Here is a 21864-nt window from a genome sequence, read left to right on the forward strand (position 1 = left end):
TATCGTAAAGACTTAAGCCTCGGAATCTTCGATATTAATGAAATTAAATGAATGGCTTGGATGATGACCCCGCAACTCGGCCCCATGCACCCTTAATCTATCCCTTGAAAGCATACGCCCAGATCGGCGAGCTCTGTGCAGACTTGGCCGAACAAGGAAAACAGAAAACTTAAAGCACTAGGCAACTCTGGAAGGTCCGAGTCTGCCTCCAGTGTCTGAATTTTCGTCAGGTTCATTTTCAGGGCCGGGCCGGTCGGGGCTGATACTGGAATATGGGGATAATCTGAGACGCGATGGATAGTTTAAATAATCTCATAAATAGAAACAATATCATAAATAGAACAATGTAAAATTTGAGCTGGAAGATAGAGAGCCGCAACCGTTGAATCACTGCCGATCTGTTGCGGGAAAAAACTCGAATTTGAGGAAAGTTTACGATGTCGGGCATTAACGAGATTTGGCGGGGTCCATGCTATTTAGAGTCTACATATTAACTCCATACATCGGATATAGGATCAGCTTCAATTTGAATATCCTACAAATTTCGATATCTTTCAATACGGTGACTAGAATAAGAAGAATGCCCGACTTGTCGTTCTACATCAATATAGGATGCATCACGTCCCACAGACGAAGTAGGCATGTGGATCCCGTTAAACGGGAGGCCGCAGCTGAGAAAAAAGGGGATCTGGATCTCGCAGACTCTTGTCACAATCTACAGTGTATTCCGTACAAAGCAATCGATTCATCTTTGTCTTATTGTCTGATCTCTGTTATGTCCAACTAGTAGTCATCGGGGACTAAGAGTGAAAGGCGTTCCGATCTTGCAGGTCCATTGTGACCGATCCTTTTCTCATAGCTACACAGACCTCGTGGAGCCTGGGCTGGACTAGCGGGCTATAGAGCTTTCTAGCATGCATGCAGGATTTAGCGTGCGGGTCCAGGAGTCAAAGCGACGCACGATAATGTATGTCGTGCGAGATTGAGTCCACGTCGGTTGCACCATATTATACTGTATGCACACAGATTTGTATGACGCGAAGGAAGCACTGATGCCATCGAGGTTGATCCATGGCCGAGGATTGGGCTCGTTTCGAGGTTTGTCCACATTTCGGGTTGCTTGGCAGCCTCTGACGCCACGTTCCCCCTTGCTACCTCTTCCCCTGAACGTAATTGCTTTGTCTGCTATATTAGATAATGTAGTCCCAATTATTTACCAATACTGCTCAAGTTGAACAGCCCTCCACATGACGCAACCTGGGAAGAAACAAGAACCTTGGAAAGCGGGAAATGAAGATTGGCGATGGAGACGAGGCCGGGGAAGTGGAGAGAAAAGCAAAGTCAAACTCAACCAATCAGAAATCTGTCAATCATCGTGGGAACGTGACCACGATCCCATGTCTTACTGTACACGAAGCGATTTGCGCTAGTACATGAGTTAGTTCTGTCATGGAGAAACGTCCGTCGATCAGAGGATAGATGGGAATAGTAGACTAATAGTGGAGAGAGCCCACTTCAACAACTATTGCCATGCGAAACATTGAAAAAATCGCAAAAACGCAGTACACACCATAATCATGGATGACTAAATGACGCATCCAGGAACTGTGCAGGGTCTTTGGTCCCTGGCGGTCGAGCCAATGATTGCACTTTTTCACTTTTTTCTCTCCGGCGCATTATGTTCATGTGGAGTAATGATCGTCGGGTTCCACCGTAGACGCAGGACGTAGGACACTGCCAATTCCAAGGCTTTGCAATCAATAATGCCCCACTGAGGCCCCGCTGAAGTAGGTCCGGGGTAGGATTCGCTGCCATTTCGAGCTCTAGCTCCGAAAACCCCTCATTTTGGTCTTTGGTCGGCCAGGTTCGATCCAACAATGGGCGTCGACGTGGAGACGGGTCCGCTCGTCTGGGTTTAGCTCTTGCTCTCCAACACGATCTCCACAAAAGCCACGAAATTTAACAATGCCAAATTAATGGGACACATGTGAACTGGTGGTTCTACGCCCCTGAACTGAGTTCGTCCAGACTGTGGCTCCCCTGTGCCTCGGAACCGGCCTAGTTCCCCTAAGACACCCCGGTCGATGGCGCTCCGCTCAAGCCCCAGGAACCCGAGTGATGTCAAAGATGCGGTTCTCAACGCTAGCGATGTGACGGAATTTTGCTTTTTTTCTGCTCATCACATGGCGAGCTTGCTGCCTCGGACGGCGATCCACATCTCGGTTTCCTCCACTGCAGCCTCTTAGCGCAAGACTCGGGTGGAGGAGGCATCCCCCGAAATGATACCCCAGATGGACGATCCCACGACCCGCCAAAATAAAGACCTGGCGCGACCCGCGTGCATGCTTTTTTCTCTCCAGGCTCTCCTCTCGCGGTTTTCCATTTAGCCCGACGCCCATTGTGACTGCGGATTAAACGCATACACAAGATATTGGAGCCACACCGACAACATGCGTTTTATTCCAGTCCTTGCGACGACCTTCCTGGCCATCTCCTCGGTCACAGGCGCGTCGCCAACCGCTGCAGCATCCACTGCTGCAGCTTCTGCTGCTGACAGTCAGAACAGCGTGGCTGCTGCAGTCAACAATGCGGCCGATACCGTTGCAAATGCGGCTACCACGGCCAATGTCAATGGCCCCGAGGCCGCCGCAACAACCGCAGCTGCTGCCAATGGTGCCAATTCGGAGGAGTCCACTGAGAACACAGCCACCAGTGCGGCTGCTGATGCAAATGCCAATGCCAATGCCAATGCTGCCTCGGCGAATGCTGCTACCGCCAATGCTGCTACTGCCAATGCCAACACCGCAAACTCGAACGCTGCCGCTGCGACAAACAGTGCTGCCGTTTCCACTGCTAGTGCTAGCGCGGCTGCCGGGTCTGCCAACACTGATAGCACAACTACTAGCTCTAGCACCAAGTCAGAGTCTACCGACTCATCAAGCAGCAGTGACAGCGGGCTTCTGAGCAGCATTGAGGGCCTTCTGTCTGGTTCTGGTCTTAGCTCTATTGGCAGTGATCTGGGTGATCTGGCTAAGGGCTTGGAGAATCTATTGAACCCCGATTTCCTGAACGAGCTCACCTCGACTTTCAAGTACTTGTCCACTAGTCTGGCTCCCCCTGTTGACACCAACATCCGGGTTCTACTTTCCAACGATAACACCCAGGCTATTGGTGACCTCATTTCCAACGCCAACACCTTGCTGTCGGCTAAGAACACCAAGACCCTTAGTAACATTCTCGACAAGGCTGATACTCTGCTGTCTGACAAGAACCTGGCCGGCATTGAGAAGTTGCTTAACAACATCGACAAGGTCAATGATCTCATTGATAATGCTGACGACTTGCTCACTACCAAGAACGTCAAGTCTATTGAGAGCCTGGTCAACAACGCCAACGATCTGCTGACTACCGATGTGACCAACGCACTGAAGAAGATCCTGAACGATGTTGTGACCCTGCTGCCCAACTTGGAGAACTTCCTCACCAAGGAGACCTTCGACGAGCTCGGCAACCTGCTGAAGAACGGTAACTCTCTGCTGACCGAGTCCTTCGTCACTGAAACCCAGAACTTGATCAAGAGCGCCACTGCTCTCCTGACCACATCTGTGACCAACGCGCTCAAGGAGATCCTCAACGCTGTTGTGCCTCTGCTGCCCCAGCTCAAGTCCTTCCTCACACCCTCCACCTTTACTGCGTTGGAGAACCTGCTTAAGAACGGCAACTCCTTGCTCTCTGAAAACTTCGTCACTGAGACCAAGAGCCTGGTTGCGTCAGCATCTGAACTGCTTACTACCTCGGTCAGCAACTCTCTCAAGGAGATTCTCAACGCTGTGGTGCCCCTGTTGCCGGAGATCAAGAATCTGCTCACAAACGACACTATCTCGGATATTCAGACTTTGCTCACAAACGGCAACGACCTTCTGTCCGATTCGTTCGTGTCGGAGACCAAGTCTCTTGTGGCCGGTGCTTCTGCTTTGCTTACTACTTCGGTCAGCAACTCCCTCAAGGAGATTCTCAACGCTGTCGTGCCATTGCTGCCAGAGATCAAGAGCCTGCTCACCAAGGCCACCATCACGGACATCCAGACTCTGCTCACCAACGGCAACGATCTTCTTTCCGACTCCTTCGTTTCGGAGACCAAGTCCCTTGTGGCCGGCGCTTCTGCCCTGCTCACAACTTCCGTGACCAACTCTCTCAAGGAGATCCTCACAGCCGTTGTGCCGCTGTTGCCGGAGATCAAGAACCTGCTCACCAACGACACCATTTCGGATATTCAGACTCTGCTTACCAACGGCAACGATCTTCTGTCCGATTCGTTCGTGTCGGAGACCAAGTCTCTTGTGGCCGGTGCTTCTGCTTTGCTTACTACCTCGGTGTCGAACGCTCTCAAGGAGATCCTCAGCGCGGTCGTTCCCCTGCTCCCGGAGATCAAGACCTTCCTCACGAAGGAAACACTGGAGGAGCTCGAGGACCTGCTCAACAACGGCAATGCCCTTCTCACCGGCAAATTCGTCAACCAGACCCAGAGCCTGGTCAGCAACGCGGACGACCTCCTCACCCCGTCGCTGGTCTCTGGTCTCAAGAGCATCCTCAGCGAGGTGACCCCACTCCTCCCCGAGGTCGAGAAGCTCCTCACCAAGGACACCATCGAGATGATCTCCTCCCTGCTGACGAACGCCAACGACCTCCTCTCGCCAACCTTCGTCAACGAGACCGAGTCCCTGATCTCCGGCGCGCACGACCTCCTTACACCATACGTGGTCGGCGGTCTCAGCGAACTCCTCAACCACCTGGTGCCGGTCGTCCCCAACATCACCGAGGACTTCCTGAACGCCACGACCCTGAAGAACCTGACCTACCTCCTGGGCAACGGAACCACTCTCCTCGACACCGCCTTCGTCACCGATACCAAGAACCTCATCGACGAGGCGGGCGAGCTTCTCACGCCCTCGACCGTCAAGTCCCTCAGCGGTCTGGTCACCAGTCTCGACAAGTCTATGCCCGAGCTCGAATCCCTCCTCCAGCCGGCTACTATCAAGGAATTGCACTCCCTTCTGACCAACGCTGGTGACCTGCTCACCACCAAGTTCGTTAACGAGACAGCCACTATTATTGATGATGTCTCGGGCTTGTTGCCGTTGGTTGAGGGAATTTTGAATTCTCTGTAAGGCGTTGGCTATGATTATGTATTCCCATGATTGAAAGGACTTTTTAATTATCCTGGATATGATTAATGCGTTTAATGATATTATTTACTTTTTCTACCACTTTCCAACCATATACTTTTTCATGACACATGACAAGACTCGGACGTGTGTGACCTGTAATTCTGGGGTAGATGGGTAGGGTAGATGACAAGGTAAAACGTAAAGGACGTCAATGGCACCTTTGAGTTTCCCGTTTCCTGGCCTCTTATCTACCATTTGACTTTCCCCGCGCCGCACATCTTACTTCTTTGATAAGCTCATGCATACCAACATCGTGTTGCCTGATCGTATCTCCCCTTCGTGAACCTTCAAAGACCGAGATACTTGCAAAGCTGCAAACAGAGAAACATCCGTCCGAATCTTGACGCAGTACGACCTTCTAAGTTTTTTGGTAGTTACATGAGCGACATCTCGGTTCCACTGGATCAGGCACACAATGCCTTGTCAGTGGGGCCGGCCCGAGGCGACGCACAAGCTGACCCATTATCCTTGATTGCAACCCGATGGGCCAGCATCCAAGCACAATTAGCTCGGCATGACCCGATACAGCACCTGCTTGAATCCAACGCCGACCGGTTCCCCATGATCAATTGACAAGAACGAATGAAATATCACGATCGCCGGATCTTCACTGTCAGTGGCACTCGAAAATGGACGCACAAACTTAAATTTGGGTTCACCTCCATGAACCATTCCTGTCTTGAGCCTCCCTTGCATACAGGGGTCATGATAGGTCCAGCCGCACTGTGCATCAACGTGCAACCACACGTGTATGGCTCGGCCACAGGCACAAATTAAAAGTCAGCAGAGTAGGGGTATGTTATCCGATTCGCGAATGATGTGTACTCTGACATCGGCTTTTTTGGACGAGTGCAGCTTTAATTCATTGGGCTAGCCGGATGTGGATAAGCGAGAAGCAAAAGCAAATGGATGAACTATGCGCAGACGGAGAAGCTGAGCGATCCGAGAATAAATAAGGAACGATAAGTCCGAGTTAAACTCTGCCGTTCAAATTGATTTTCTCTGTTAATATCAGTCACGAAAAAGGATGCAGTGGTTATCGGGGAGCACCATGAATACGCCCACGCTGAATCTCCCGTCCACTATACTCCTAGGAGCATTCGGAAGCTCTCTTCTAGCTTACCTCCTCCACAGGAAGCTTACGAAGTTGGTGCTAAACAACTTTCAACAATCGGAGAAATGGGACCCAGAAAATGAACTGGTCCTGTTGACTGGCGGCACAAGCGGAATTGGAAAACAACTAGCTGAAGACCTTTCTAATCAACGACTCCGCGTGATAGTACTCGACATCCAGACCCCAAACTACCCGCTTCCCCGCAACGTGATTTTCTACAAGGCAGACATCACCTCTTCCAAGGAACTCGCCGAAGTCGCCTGCCTGATCAAGACAGAACACGGCGATCCAACAATTTTAATCAACAACGCCGGGATCTTCGAACATGGAACAATCCTCGAGAAAACAGAGGAAAAGATCCGACGAACATACGAAGTCAACAATCTTGCTCATTACCTATTGATAAAGGAGTTTCTCCCGTACATGATCCGGGAGAACCGCGGCCACGTCATCACAGTCGCTAGCGTTGCTAGCTTCGTAGCCGTGGGCGAGATGGTCGATTATTGTTGTTCGAAAGCTGGAGCCCTTGTGTTTCACGAGGGGTTGAGGCAAGAGTTGAAGTATTGGTATAATGCGCCGAATGTGCGGACGAGGTTAGTTCAAATACATTAATTTCACTTTCACATGGAAAAAGCCGCGTTAACTGAGGACTTTAGCATCATTCATCCACTTTGGGTTGGGACGCCCATGATCAAGGGTTTCACAGACCACCAATCCCACTTTGGACAACCCATCATGTCTCCGAAGGTTGTCTCGGGTGTTATAGTTGAGCAAATCATGTCAAGGAGGAGCGGACAGATTATTCTTCCTAGACATCTTTCGATAGCGGGGTCTATTCGGGCGGCTCCGATGTGGCTACAGGAGATGATTCGACCGGTCTTTTCCAAGATTGTCCGACGGGTGAGGAATATGCGCGATCCGATGGACTGATCATGGTTGGGACCTGCACAGGACAATCCCAACCTGACAGAACTTTATGTTGTTTATGAATTACGTCATTTCGGGTTTTCAGCTCTCAGTACTTGATTTTACGCGTGGCGCAATGAGCTTATTCCATGGCTTGCAAGAGAGGATCGATTAGAATGCAATATGATAGCTCACATATTGAGAAGGCTCATACCCGAGAAATCGGGCTCTCCCCGCGCTTCCCCCAGCCCCAAGCCCCTTGGAACCATGGCCCACAGGCCCAGTCCCGACCCACCACTTTAGTGAATGATCAGGTTGAAAAACACCATCCTCAAAATACACGCTGGCTCTTGTGGTTCTATGTGGTATGTTTGAAACTGAGGTCTTTGAACAATATTACTCGGTCGCAAATAAAAAGAATTGAACATTACTGTTTTGATGCAATTCTTTTCGCCAAGTCAGACCAGGAATCAACTCACTGGGGTCCCACTGAGATTGTGGTAGGGTCTGGCCCTGAATTATAAGGCATCGACCTCTGTAAAATATAATATAGACCCCTGAAATTAATGGTGCCTTAAAAATAAGGCGAACAGGCAATTTATGCCAAATCCCTTCACATCCCAATTCCCCAGGTAGCGTCGAGATATGTCCCAAATCAATTTTGCGAGGCTTCACTAGACGAAACGATTGTCCAAGATGAATCTGGACCCGACCTCCCAATGTGAAGTGTTCATCATGTGACGATCTTCAACCATCTCAATTGGTCACAAAAAAGCACCACTACAGTACGTCAACACCAAAAGCCTCGTCTGCCACTTCAAACATTCTCACTTTATTATCAATACATTCAAAAAGAGAGGGGTTAACGTCCACAAACAGGGTGTGGGCATCTCAACTCTCAGTGCAATTTCACAATGCCCGGCGTAAACATACCTGAAACTCAAAAAGCCGGAATCCTCCAAAACGTAAGTCCAATTCAGTCCTAAAGTTTATCCATACTCACAATTCCCAGCCTGGTTCGGACTTCGCCTTCAGCATTGAAAATGTTCAAATCCCCACAATTACCCCGCAACAAGTCCTTGTCAAACTATCCGTCACAGGCGTCTGTGGCACAGACGTTGCCCTCGCAAAAGGCTACCTTGGCCCAACGCAGCAAATCCTCGGCCACGAGGGAGTTGGCAAAATCGTCCAAGTCGGAGCCGCATGTACGAATCCCAATGCCTTGCTCGGTCAAACAGTCGGCGTAGGCTGGATCCGTGATGCGTGTGGCTCGTGTAAGAACTGTGCACGAGATACGACCCGGTGCGAGACGCAGGTATTTAGCGGCCGTGATATTTCGGGTACACTGACTTCCTACGTCGCGGTTCCGGACCGCTACATAACGTCTTTACCGCAGGATGTTTTGCCTGAATTACTGGCCCCGGTGATGTGTGCTGGTGTTACGGCGTACAAGGCGCTGAAGGTGGCTGGGGCGACCCCCGGATCGTGGGTGCTTATTTCAGGCGCTGGAGGCGGAGTTGGGGTGTTGGCTGTTTCTTATGCGAAGGCGATGGGGTATCGGGTTATCGGCGTTGATGGCGGTTCAAAAAGGAAGAGAGTTGTCATGGACGCTGGTGCGGAGGCTTATATCGATTATCAAGCACAGGATGACTTGAAGAGTGTATTGCTGAAAGAGACTGGTGGGAATCTTTGTGCGGCTGCTATTGTTTGTGCGGGTGCCACGACGGCGTATGAGAGTGCGATTGAGTGTTTGGATTATTTCGGGACACTTGTTGCTGTTGGAATCCCACCGCCGTCTTGGAAGGTGCAGATTCATCCCCTGATTTTGATTGATTATGGGATTCGGATGATTGGGAGTATTACGGGGGATCGCGCTGATATTGCCGAGGCGGCAGAGTTTGTGCGTCGGGGTGTGGTTGTGCCAAAGGTTACTGTGGTTGATCTGGATTCACTGGATGAGTGGATGCAGCGCATTGATGAGTTCGAGGGTGAGAAGCTTGTTGTTCGCTTAGATAGTTCTGTTTAGGCATTATTTGGCATGTCGTGGCAGCATCATATATCAGGAAGGAAGATATCTCATATAAAGAAGACACGATCTCCAAGTATGATCTCGCCCCTCTGTTCCTGTATCCAGCCCTTCTCTTCTATTCATTTATTCCTTCCCTTCATTCCCATCGTTGCAAGCCGAATTGTCGGTCCATCGGATTCAATAGAGATTAAGCAGAGAACGAAGAGTAAATTTCCGATGCAATACAATCCATTCTACATACCGTCAATTTCTGTAACCCTCATGTGATGATAGTAGGCTTATATACTTGATCACAGGGATGATGGTTAATTTGATGTTATAAGCGTGCATTTATCTTCCCCTCTTCCGCCCCATCTAGATGTAATGTTAGTGGAGAAGCCCCACCAATGAACTAGCCACACCGCAATAGCTTCAGAGCTTGAGCCCGTAGCAATCTCACTGGCTATCATTTCCTATTCTATGTAGTGCGAGTTTTGACACGACACTGGGTGGAGCTCGCTTGCAATTGTAAATGTAGATAGGGTGGTCTTCACAGACAATGCATGACAGCGGGTCCAGTCAATGCGACCAGTTCTCCAATTTCCCGTCCTTCGCTTTTCCATTTCAATCATCTCAAACTCACATTGAAAACATGTCCGGCTCTCACAAGTTCACTCCTTTGGCCTTGCCGCCCAAGGTGACACTCGCTGACTTCAACAAATTCATCCAAGATATAACGAACCTCGTTGGCGATGAAAATGTCGACATCATTACATCCAAGGATCAAATTGACGACAAGTCATACATGGACCCGACATATACGCATGACCCTCACCATGTGATGGAGCAAGATTACTTCCTTGCCTCTGCGGTAGTAGCGCCTCGGGATGTTTCCGACGTCCAGTATGTGGCAGAGGATTACGATGTAGAGGAATCTGCTAATAATTCACAGAGCGATCGTGCGACTAGCTAATACGCTGTCATTTCCTCTTTGGCCGATTTCCATTGGCCGAAACTCCGGCTACGGCGGTGCGGCGCCTCGTGTGTCTGGAAGTTTAGTGCTCAACATGGGTAAAAACATGAACAAGATTCTGGAAGTCAATGTAGAAGGCGCATACTGTCTTCTGGAGCCAGGTAAGAGAGCCAAGGGGAACAGGCGGAATCTATGGGCATGACTGACAAAGCTTTTCAAGGCGTCACTTTCCAAGCACTGTATGATTACCTCGTTGCCAATAACCTGCAGGACAAACTCTGGATCGACACTCCTGACCTTGGTGGGGGCTCTGTCCTTGGAAATACAATGGAACGTGGAGTGGGCTACACACCGTACGGTGGTACGTATCACAGTTACCATATCATAACCGTCAACTAACCCTATCAGACCATTGGATGATGCACAGCGGCATGGAAGTCGTTCTTCCAAACGGCGAACTTCTACGCACCGGAATGGGTGCTCTCCCAGAACCACCCCGTCCAGAAACAGCAGGCCTCAAACCAGAAGATCAGCCGTGGAACAAAACAGCGCAGCTGTTCAATTATGGCTTCGGTCCATACGTCGATGGGATCTTTACCCAGTCGAACTTTGGGATCGTAACCAAGCTGGGGATGTGGCTTATGCCAAACCCCGGCGGTTATCAGTCTTACCTTGTTACCATTCCCCGGGAAGAGGATTTGAAGCAGGCAGTTGATATTATTCGGCCGCTTCGCTTAAACATGGCGCTTCAAAATGTGCCGACCATTCGACATATCTTGTTAGATGCCGCAGTCATGGGATCCAAGAAGGAGTACACGACGAAAACAGAGCCACTCGGGGAGGAAGACTTGAATGAAATTGCCAAGAGACTAAAGCTCGGTCGATGGAACTTCTACGGAGCACTCTATGTGAGTCTTATCCCTCAAGTATTGATTATGATGCTAACCTTTCTATAGGGCCCCGAGCCAATCCGAAATGCTCTCTGGGCCGCCATCAAGGAAGCCTTCTCCGCTATCCCGGGCGCCCAGTTCTTCTTCCCAGAGGATACACCCGAGAACTCGGTTCTTCGCATCCGACACAAGACCATGCAGGGTATACCGACGTACGACGAACTCAAATGGATAGATTGGCTCCCCAACGGCGCTCATCTATTCTTCTCACCAATTGCTCCAGTTCAAGGAAAAGATGCGATGGAGCAATACGCTGTCACGAAGAAGAGATGTCACGAAGCCGGTCTAGATTTTATCGGAACTTTTACAATTGGCATGCGAGAGATGCGTACGTACACCGATCTACACTGTTATCCTCGACTAATTCCAGTTCAGATCACATTGTCTGTATTGTGTTCAATAAAAAGGACACTGAGCAGAAGAAGAAAGCGCACTGGCTTATCAAGACGCTAATTGATGACTGTGCTGCCAAGGGCTGGGGTGAGTATCGGACGCACTTGGCGGTTATGGACCAGATCATGGGGACGTACAACTGGAATGATGGGGCCTTTTTGAAATTCAATGAGCTCTTGAAGAATGCTATTGATCCCAATGGCATTATGGCTCCGGGGAAATCGGGTGTCTGGCCTCGACAGTACAAGAAGAATCAGTGGAAGCTATGATCTAAGTATACGCGAAGGGTTGTATTGATTTCTAGACGTTTACGCTGGGATGACTATCATTTCTTGTCGAAATGGTGGGCGGAATTCTGAACACTATGGGTCTGATGCAATATTTCTTCAACTCTGACGGCTTTGTTTGTCTGCATTTACCAAGGTCTTGGCTTTCAGGATTGATCCTTCCTCTGTTTTGGTTATCCTCAATGAGGCAATTGGCTGTGCGCACGGTCTTCGTGATACGAACCCTTTCCGAGTGGCCAATCCAAAGTGGTAGTTGTTCTGTCTTGGAGGCTGTTCTTGGAGGTTTAGCTTTGACTATCGTAGTGGTATGATCGTCGTTCCCATATTAAGCACATAGTGTGTATTGTGAATGAACATCGTCGCACATTTCTTCACTTTTCGAAGCTGGGTTTTCCGGCATTTCACCAAAGGGCCAGGTATGGAGCTACTTGGCTACCAGAGACCTTTACCACCGTAAGAGGTTCATGATTTAGCCCTCCATCAGGTACAGACTTGAAGTTGTTGCCTCTGGATGGAGACCATGACATGACCGGATACCAAAACGGGAATACCATGCGTCTGTGACGTAAATCCTCCCATCCGATCGCATAATAGACGCGAAATCACTAAAAAGCGTCTTTGGCCCACTTCCTCCTTAGGTCCAGGGGTTCCTCAGTGGGCTATCCAGTACGAGGTGGATCCGATTCGATGCCAGATCTGCAGATCCAGAGAATATGTTCCGAATCGATTGCAAGAACCATTGTTCGTTTCAGATTAGCCTGAAACTGGCTTCCAGAAGGAACTCTCGTTGCTTATGCTGACTCGAAATCCTTAACGCCATTGTTCTTTTGACACTTGTGGCGAACGTTCGTTATTTGTGGCAACGACACCGCCAGCCTTGTGGGCTATCTGTAGAATTGTCCAATATAGGAGATACTATCAAACAAAATCGCCGAGGACGAAGTGTAATTTCCTAGATTTGCAGTTCCTTGTTTCCCGTGAATCCTGCAGGATAAGCGTAAACTGCCTCGTGGCCCCCACAGGATCAACAGGTACATCATCACGCGCACTTGGTGACGCACCAACCCTGTATACTCATGTCTCTCTGACCATGACGCCCTCGCACACCCTGCATTCGGGGCTTCCGTGACCAAAGTCGCAACCCGGTGCTTCTACAATCCCAGTCACTTGCATCTCAGCATACGGCCCCATGTCAAACTCCACAAGCTTAAACCGAATCCATGTCAAATCCATGAAGTATTCACACTTCTCCTACTCATTCTCTGTCTTTGAGAACATTCGAGAGAAGAAGACTAAAGCACAGTCTGCACGCAATGCCGGAGTTATAATTCTTGGCACGAATCCTTCAAGATCGCCGCCCAATCATCGACCGAGAAAGTATACTTCCGCCCCCATCCCAGTCAGCGAAAACAGAAAACAGAGAACATGGTTATGCGAAACAAGTTGGGGGTCAGAATCCCATCGTAGACAAGCTTGCCCGCCCCCAAAATAGCATGAACGGCCCCAACGCCCATCTGTTCCTGCTGCTATCATTCGCTATGAAGACGGGTCCCAGCGGGGAAATCGCCACATGGCCATGTATCTATTTCAGTCTTGCACTGCCTTAAAACAATGGCTGATCCGACATGCGCGAGTTCTAATCTGCGACCCTTGCTGGTCCTCTTTTACTATATTGTCAGCACTCGAGGAGCAAGGATAGGCGATCGAAGTGAGAAGTGACAAGCGAGCGAAGAGAAAAGTCTTCGTGTCATCGTGTCATCGTCTGCTGGCAGACTGCACAGATGAATCTATCAACGACTATTGCAGAACTCTCACCCCCGCCGGCGGGGGTGGATCTCTCCCAGGACCAGAATCTGCCGAATAACATCGCCATCATCATCGTGTGTGCTTTGGCAGCGATTGTCCTTCCGATACGCATCTTTGTCCGCATCCGTACGAATAAAACACTACGAATTGATGACTGGCTTATGATTATTGCGATGGTGAGTCGGAGGTTCACCAATACTCATCCTAACCTCTGACTGATTCAACAGGCTCCTCTCGGTGTATTGTTTGCAATCAACTTCGTCGGTATGTACCATCCTCTTCACTCCATAACATCCTCTCACACTATCTAGCCGATCACTACGGTCTTGGAAAACATGTCTGGCTCTGTACAGTCGGGCACATGATCACTCTTAAAAAGGTAGATATACCCACCGATGAGGATTCAACATGAACTAATATGAAGAAGATGCTATTCGTCTCCTTAGTAATCTATAATTTCGAACTCTGCATGATCAAAATCTCTATTCTGTTGTTCTACCGCCGCGTCTTCGGCATGAACCCACTGAACTGGCTAGCTTGTTTCTTCTCTGTGGGCTGGTTCATCGGATGTACCGTCGCACTCTGCTTGGCCCCCGCGCCAATCTCCTATTTCTGGACTCAAGTTGCCGATGAAACGGGCGGATACTATCGATACAGTTTCTACAGCTATTATGTGGGGAACGCGGCGACGAATGTCGTCTGTGATTTCCTCGTGATGACCGTTCCGATTCCAATCGTTTGGCGCTTGAAGATGCGTGTAGCCCAGAAGATCATGGTTTCCATCGTGTTGTTTTTGGGATGCTTGTAGGCTCTTCTATTCCTCCAATTATATTTGTGTATACGAGGCTAACAATCATACAGTGTCTTCGCAGCAAGTATCATCCGAATCCACTACCTGACAAAACTAAAAGGCGAGGGTTCGATCGACATCACCTGGAACATAGCACCCGTATGCCTCTGGTCCACAATTGAACCTTGCATCTCAGTGATCGGCTCCTGCCTCCCCGCAATGCAACCAGTCGTGCAATGGGCACTCCAACTCGAACACAATTACTACATCCGGAAACGCATGCCTTCTCGCGCGAGGGATTCTATTCGTGGGATCTTCAAGGGGACGGGGGCTAGTATTGATGTGAACAGTACAGGCCGCAGTATGACGCCGATTGATTCGTTTGGGGGTAAAAAGGAGGAGGACGTTGTGAGGCTGTTTGCTCATGCTGCGCGGGTGGAGGCTAGTCCTGAGCCTGATCGGAATTTGAATCCGCTGGAGGAGTATTTGGGTTTGAATTATATTCGCGTGCGGCATGATGTTGAGGTGACGATTGATCGGAAGAGTTCAGTTTGATCTTTATCCATGCTGATTATGTGGCTTTGGAGTTGTACCTGCTTTTACTGTTCTATATCACTTGAATTTATCTCGTCACTTCGAGGGCGGTCATTCCTGTATTGATGCAAGTCATTCTATGTACAATTCCCAAATCATCAATGGGATGGGATCAGTAGTTATATCTAAAGTGAGGATTCTTCCAGTCGGTGATATCTTCAAAAGCATGCGTAAAGTTCACATCGGGCACGATCTCCCCAGATGCAATCTTCGCATCTCTCCTGCGGTTCTGAATACTGTACCACATCCGGAGCGCAATGAGAAGAATAAGGCACAATCCGAAGCAGGCCAAGATAATCGCAAAGGCAAGATAGTATCGTGGCGCATCTTTATCCCGGAAAATCTGAGGTCCAATGGCATTTCCACCAGCCCAGAAGACAAAATTGCAGGCGATGACGATAGATTTCTTGGTTTGGCCGGCCACATTTCGAGACATCAAACTCAATCCGAGCGATTGGACAGCGAAAAAGGAGTAGAAAATAAAGTATGCAATGAGCATGCCAATTTTCTTGTCTGAGGAAAATGGAATTCCGACCAAGATTGATGTGCCGATGATCGAGGGGATCAGCGAGAGAATCATGATTAGGATGGTTTGTTTGAAGTAGCGGTCAAGGTAGGCGGAGGATATCATCGTGATGGCAGTTACAGCTCCGACGACCATCAACAGGAGTTGACTCGCCCAGGTGCTGAAACCGAAAGAGCTGACGATGATGTTCGCAAACGCACCGATGCCGCCGGAGGGGATGGTAGTCAATAGTTGAATGAGAGCGAATGCGTAGACTACGGTTCGTTAGTAAAAAGCTTCTCGTTTGAAGATTGAAGAACATACGCTGGGGATCAGCAAAGGCCTCTCTCACTTGGTCCCATTTGAAAATTCGGTTCTGTAGACCAGTCTGATTCTGTCGCACTCGCTCAACCATCAGACGCTTATCTTCCTCGGACCAACACTTGGCGCGCATGATAGAGTCGGGCAACCAGAAAAAGACAAAGGTGGCCCAGATCACGGTGATAATTCCATAGCTCATGAAGAGGGCCTGCCACGACTTGATAGGAGAGGTAGAGGGTACGAAGGAAAATCCGAAGGCTAGAAGACCACCGACAATGTTCTGGAGACCATTCATCATGAACCTAACAAGATTAGTCTATCATCTTTGACGTCCTTGAGTAGGGTGCTCACCAGAAGTTGATAGTGCTGGCCTGCTCTTCTCTCTTGTACCATGTTGCCGACAGCACGACAAAGGTCGGTTGGCATGCGGCTTCGAAGACACCCATGAACGCACGAAGAGCAGCCAAGCCTTCAAATGTGTCCATGGCCGCGATTAGAGAGATGCAAACCCCCCAGAGAAAAATATTGATGGAAAGCCATTTTCCAATGGGAACTCGTTGGATGATCCAGTTTTCCTACCAGGTATCAGCATTTGCCAATCGGTACGAGTGTGTGATACTCACGGGATATTCAACGACAAGGATAGCGATATAGACGATCGTAGTCAACCACGAGTACTATGACAGTAAGTAACAGCACCAGTACAGAGTTTGAAGACTCTTACCTGCTGACCCTGCAGGTGTGCATCGGTCTTAATGCCCATAATCGAAGCAAAAGACAACGCACCCTTATCCAAAGTCTGCAGCAAATATGTGAACATCATCACCACCAACACCCGCTTATCGATCATCTTCTTCAGCCGTTTATTGGTGGCTTCGTCAATCTCGATAGCGCCATCGGTGGCGTACTTGGCAATTTCCTTGTCAACCTGGCTGTAATCCGTATGGTTCTTCTGTGGCTCGTCAACATCGTTCATGCCAGCCACATTCTCAATCTCCTGGTTCTCCGTCTTTGTCATTATGAGGGCGCTCTGAACAATTCAGACCAAGCGAAAAGAATGAAACAGTCAAATGGTCCCGTATCGCAGTAATTGAAGCCAAGATATTCACCGTGCGCCAACCGTAACTGTAAAATGTAAGCAGGAAAGAAACAGAATATCAGACTCATTTATCCGGGGAAGCGGGGGTGGACCGCAACATGTGCCCCGTGGGGAACGTCCCTGTCCCCCACGCCTTGAACATGCCATCCCTGGTCGGGGTTTTGACGGCGCGAAACTAATTGCTAACCGACTGGGACTAATGACGCCTCAAGCCAAGAGTTCGGTACAAGAGCCCCGAGCTCAAACTCTGATTGCTTGGTCGGCAACGGAGTTGGCCGTAACAGCCCTAGTCGGGTCCACCGAGCCAGTCCGTCATAATCCCCCACGGCCACGCTCGGGTTGTTGTCTCCCGAACAGCCTTCCCGCAAGCCATAGCTTGGAGAGATGACCTGGCCTGAATCGCACGCTATTCTGTAAATCTCTCAACTTGTCATTCCGAGACTGGAATCCGATGCAGACGTAGCTACCTAGCAATTCCCCTGCCCGGCACAGGTAGATGTGTAAGGGCTCGTCGCAACGAGTCTGATTTTCAGGCATCATTTCAAGCTGTGGCCGTTGCCGTCGGTCCGCCATGCGGGGGTGGGGGTAGCTCCGCATTGCAGCCGATGTGAAAATGATGGAAGTTCACCGCGTCACTCCACTCAGGCATGAGAAAGCATCATGTTTGAGGAGCAGCTCGTCGCTTTCGAGGGGTCACCGGACCTTCTCAATCTCATTGGAGCTTCTATTCTCATTGATCCAGTCGACTTTGTTGGGATCCAGCATGCGGGTCGAGACCTGGCCGACGACTTCGGTCGAGTGACGCGGGGGAACGCGAGTCCATTCCAGCTCGTAGACGAGGCTGGATTGAACCCTGTAGAAACAAGCACGGCGATAATCATTGGCTGCATCGAATCGTGTTGGATGCTGAGAAAGCTTGAGAAGGAAGGGAAAATTGACACCGGTCCGATCAAAGGAAAATGGGAATCATTCCTGACTACAGTCGTTGACAAGCCGATCACGGGATGTTCCAAGGCCTTGGTCATCGCGGGAAGTGACAAACGAGCTGCGATATTTGGCGCATACACTTTGTCCCGCCAGATTGGCGTATCTCCGTAGGTTTGCCACATTCGAAATCCTAATGTCTTGCTAATGATGCAGATGGTACTGGTGGGCCGATGTCCCAGCCCAGTTTCACCCAGATATCTATGCCCTTCCTATCCAAACATGCCACGGCGAGCCCAGCATCCAATACCGAGGCATCTTCATCAATGACGAGGCACCGGCGCTGACAGGGTGGGTGCTGGAGAAATTCGGTTCCTACAATAGCCACTTCTACAAGAAAGTCTATGAGCTACTTCTTCGACTAAAAGCCAACTTCATGTGGCCGGCTATGTGGCCCGGATACCCCAATCCGGGAGCTGTCTTCTTCATGGATGACCCGGAGAATCAGCGCATTGCAGATGAATATGGAATCTGTGTATCGACTTCGCATCATGAGCCCATGCAGCGCGCCACAACTGAGTGGTTTGAGGAGGAGCCACGGGCAGACGGGACATGGGATTGGACTAAGAGCCGAGAAGAGATTATCGAGTTCTTCCGTAAGGGCGTTCGACGAGCCGAGGGCCTCGAGTCATATTTCACATTGGGTATTCGAGGTGAATATGACAGAAGAATGGTGACCGATGATCCTGGCGCTGTGATCCGGGATGTGCTCTTGCAGCAGCGCGCTCTCTTCAAGGAGGTCCATGGACGGGAGGATGCCGTTCCTCAGGTTCTTGCTCTTTACAAGGAAATCCAGGATCTCTACCAGGCAGGAGAGTTTACCGTACCTGACGATGTGACTCTTTTATTTGCGGACGATAATTTCGGCTCTCTTCGGCGACTGCCATCCGGGGCTGAACTGACTCGTCCAGGAGGCGCCGGGATTTACTACCACTTTGAATATGTTGGGGCGCCTCGGAGCTACAAATGGATCAACTCAAACTCGTTGGTTAGTCAGGATACGTCTTTGAATGAACATGTCTGACAAATATAGGGGAAAACATACCACCAGCTGCACGAAGCGTATCGTCGAAATGCGCGCAAAATATGGGTGTTCAATGTCGGCGATATCAAGCCCATCGAGGTTCCTCTTACCTTTGCCATGGAAATGGCATGGAACATCAACTCGGTACAGGAAGACAGCATTCCTCGATTCCTGGCCAATATTTCCACCGAATATTTTGGTGCGAAGTTAAGTCCTGGGATTGTTGATATCTGGCACGAATACGATCGTCTCGTTCGTCTGCGCAGACATGAACATATCGACCCAGAAACATTCTCACTCCTAAACTACAACGAAGCCGATGATATCATAAAGCGGTGGATTAAGCTCTCGTCAGCCGCAGAGACCATCCATGACCACGCCACCGAGGAACAAAAAGCAGCAATCTGGGAACTCGTCGTCCACCCAGTCAAAGCCAGCACGATATTTACCCAGCTGCGAGTGACCCAAGCCCGGAATCAGTTGCACGCCCGCCAAAGACGCAACACGGCGAATAAACTCCTGCGAGAAGTCCTCGATCTCTTTGACGCCGACTTCAAACTCTCGCAAGAGTTCCACTCGCTTTTGAATGGTAAATGGAATCACATGATGTGTCAGAGCCATCTCGGGTACGGCGATACCTGGCATGCGCCATCGCGAGACGCGATCTTCGGACTGGCTTATGTGCAACGAGGCCAGGATAGTAACCCGATTGTGGGTCAGATGGGTATCGCTGTCGAGGGTCATGAGGGCATTCGAGCTGGCCGCATCAATGAAGAAAGCGAGCGTACTCACCCTAGTCGTCGGGATCTGGTGCCTGGTTTGACATTAGGACCAATGAGTCGGTATGGACCTGCAGGGCGCTGGTTTGATATTTTCACTCGAGGGACACAAATGATTCACTGGACCGCGTCGGCGCCTTATCCGTGGATTCGTCTTTCGTTAGACCAGGGAACTTTGAATCCTGATGGTAACGATGCACGAATCTGGCTCGGTATCGATTGGGACCAAGTTAAGACAGACTTTGAAGAGGTGGTTCTTATTACCGTTAAGTCGACGGAGGGGGACTTTGAAAATATACATCTTCCTATTCATGGTCACAGAATTCCCGGCTCTTTCCATGGCTTTGTTGAAGCAGACGGATGTGTATCCATTCCTGCTTTTGGTGGCATCAAAGCACCATATGTCCATCACCAGGAGCTAGGACGAGGAAACCAAGGATCAATTACCATTGGCAGCGATGCTCTAGGAATCGAGACTGCTGTCCCGTTTCTGGAGTATCCCATCTACACCTTCTCCGCCCGGGAGCTGACGACTGTTACTCTTTACTTCAATATGACACTTGACCTAGATCCGAACGACAAAATGTCCTATGATGTTGGGATTGACAATCAGTTTTCCACATCTCACACTCTGGTCCGAGAATCGACTGACAAAGCCAAACTTCCTGCAGAAGGCTGGTTAGATGCTGTCATGGATTGTGTCTGGAAGAAGACTCACCATATTGGCTTTCTGGATGCAGGTGTTCACAAAATCCGGGTACGATTGAAACATCCAAACCTGCTTCTCGAGAAGATCGTTTTAGATCTCGGCGGCGTCAAGGAAAGTTACCTAGGACCGCCTTCGAGCTATTTTGTGGCGCATGATTTCAATTGAAACAAATAGATATTAGAGGTTATAGAATAGTTCAATCTTAGAAGTATCTCTCACAGTCGACTCGTCCTTCTCCAGGAACCCAAACACTCGCAAATGACTTCTCTCCTTCGTCATAGTCATCCATATTAGTATCCACCCAAGCCTGGTATCCCTTCCAATACACATATTCATACCCAGAGGCTAGTTCACAAAAGTCCATATTTGCCAAGGAAAGGTTCAACACGGCGTTCATGGCATCTTCTACACTCCTTGATACAACGCCATATCCCATACACACCTCGCTGTGTCCATCACCCAAATCATCACAGAACCGGAGTCTTCCAGCCTCTTGCGATGCTAGAATCACAGCCTCCGATTTTGCCTTTCTTTCTGACCGATTCGCAAATTCCAAAGTGTCGCGATCCACTGCGAGGAAATAAGGTGGTGGCCTTTCCATCTCGTGTTCTTCGGATTCGAAATACTCCAGAAGACCTTCTATATCAGGGATATCGAGTTTGCTGGAGACGTCTACCCAATCCAGGTCGCAATCAGACTCATTCTCAGATTTAGAAAATAGGTCTTTGATTTTCTGGATTTCTTCCTCGGTCATTTCCTCTAGGATAAAGACTGGATTTTCACCATAAGACTTGGTTCCTCGTTTCTAAATCAGGTTAGTTAGGATCAGCGCCAGTTAGAGTAAAATTTACTTTCATCGCTTCGAAACTATCTGGGAGTGGCATCATCCCCTCAAGGGCCATGCCTTCAGCCGCGGCACTCAAGAGACCATTGGCTCTGTGAATAGGAGCTCTTAGAACCCCAAACTTCTCCTCAGGCTGTTCATAATTGGCCAGAACAACGGTATCATCTTTCAACGACCGTTCGTCCACAAATATCATTGACTCGGGCTCCTCTGCCCGCCTGACGATAGAGAAAATATTCGACGGATATGCCGGCGTATCCATCAACCAGGGAACCTGTAATAACCGTCTCGGCTCATAGGGAGGACGATCAGGCCAGTCATTATCAACGGTGATAAGGTCTTGCATGATTTCGTCGCGTTCTTCCTCCTTCATTGGACATGTAAAAACCACCATCCATGTTGGGGCTGGATCATCTCTCTCTAGAAGCTCGGGGAGCTGCCAAATTGGAATTGAAGACATTCTGATCTGCCAATGGCTTTGGGGATGAAGTGTTGTGCAGCTTTATAGCTGGACCCTGTAGTGGGGGCGAAGGAAAATATTTGTGGGGCT

The 21864-nt window shown here is 49.5% G+C and overlaps 8 protein-coding genes across 8 annotated transcripts; 6 read left to right on the top strand and 2 right to left on the bottom strand.

Annotated features, from left to right (window-relative positions):
• Positions 1 to 2450: 2450 nt before the first annotated feature.
• N7484_005512 (uncharacterized protein) lies at positions 2451 to 5168 on the top strand (the record flags this gene model as incomplete). The annotated part of the gene is made up of 1 exon (XM_057115931.1): positions 2451 to 5168. One exon carries the CDS (start codon positions 2451 to 2453, stop codon positions 5166 to 5168), a length of 2718 nt encoding a protein of 905 aa, XP_056971814.1.
• A 1111-nt stretch (positions 5169 to 6279) lies between these two features.
• On the top strand, positions 6280 to 7272 carry N7484_005513 (uncharacterized protein; the record flags this gene model as incomplete). Its single annotated transcript, XM_057115932.1, has 2 exons — positions 6280 to 6935; positions 6999 to 7272. 2 exons carry the CDS (start codon positions 6280 to 6282, stop codon positions 7270 to 7272), a joined length of 930 nt encoding a protein of 309 aa, XP_056971815.1.
• Positions 7273 to 8162: 890 nt separating this feature from the next.
• On the top strand, positions 8163 to 9274 carry N7484_005514 (uncharacterized protein; the record flags this gene model as incomplete). The annotated part of the gene is made up of 2 exons (XM_057115933.1): positions 8163 to 8213; positions 8261 to 9274. The coding sequence occupies 2 exons, from the start codon at positions 8163 to 8165 to the stop codon at positions 9272 to 9274; spliced, it is 1065 nt and encodes a 354-aa protein (XP_056971816.1).
• Positions 9275 to 9908: 634 nt separating this feature from the next.
• On the top strand, positions 9909 to 11841 carry N7484_005515 (FAD-binding oxidoreductase; the record flags this gene model as incomplete). The annotated part of the gene is made up of 6 exons (XM_057115934.1): positions 9909 to 10159; positions 10209 to 10390; positions 10450 to 10590; positions 10638 to 11137; positions 11186 to 11507; positions 11555 to 11841. 6 exons carry the CDS (start codon positions 9909 to 9911, stop codon positions 11839 to 11841), a joined length of 1683 nt encoding a protein of 560 aa, XP_056971817.1.
• A 1799-nt stretch (positions 11842 to 13640) lies between these two features.
• Positions 13641 to 15010, top strand: N7484_005516 (uncharacterized protein; the record flags this gene model as incomplete). Its single annotated transcript, XM_057115935.1, has 4 exons — positions 13641 to 13841; positions 13893 to 13929; positions 14112 to 14469; positions 14527 to 15010. 4 exons carry the CDS (start codon positions 13641 to 13643, stop codon positions 15008 to 15010), a joined length of 1080 nt encoding a protein of 359 aa, XP_056971818.1.
• A 151-nt stretch (positions 15011 to 15161) lies between these two features.
• Positions 15162 to 16893, bottom strand: N7484_005517 (uncharacterized protein; the record flags this gene model as incomplete). Its single annotated transcript, XM_057115936.1, has 5 exons — positions 15162 to 15829; positions 15879 to 16177; positions 16227 to 16450; positions 16499 to 16552; positions 16600 to 16893. The coding sequence occupies 5 exons, from the start codon at positions 16891 to 16893 to the stop codon at positions 15162 to 15164; spliced, it is 1539 nt and encodes a 512-aa protein (XP_056971819.1).
• A 741-nt stretch (positions 16894 to 17634) lies between these two features.
• N7484_005518 (glycoside hydrolase family 115 protein) lies at positions 17635 to 20635 on the top strand (the record flags this gene model as incomplete). Its single annotated transcript, XM_057115937.1, has 3 exons — positions 17635 to 18068; positions 18115 to 18946; positions 18992 to 20635. The coding sequence occupies 3 exons, from the start codon at positions 17635 to 17637 to the stop codon at positions 20633 to 20635; spliced, it is 2910 nt and encodes a 969-aa protein (XP_056971820.1).
• A 37-nt stretch (positions 20636 to 20672) lies between these two features.
• On the bottom strand, positions 20673 to 21774 carry N7484_005519 (uncharacterized protein; the record flags this gene model as incomplete). Its single annotated transcript, XM_057115938.1, has 2 exons — positions 20673 to 21275; positions 21322 to 21774. The coding sequence occupies 2 exons, from the start codon at positions 21772 to 21774 to the stop codon at positions 20673 to 20675; spliced, it is 1056 nt and encodes a 351-aa protein (XP_056971821.1).
• Between the last annotated feature and the right edge of the window lie 90 nt (positions 21775 to 21864).

Source organism: Penicillium longicatenatum (assembly GCF_028827895.1).
Source record: "Penicillium longicatenatum strain IBT 33135 chromosome Unknown contig_3_segment0_segment0, whole genome shotgun sequence".
In the NCBI taxonomy this organism is placed as follows: Eukaryota; Fungi; Ascomycota; class Eurotiomycetes; order Eurotiales; family Aspergillaceae; genus Penicillium; species Penicillium longicatenatum.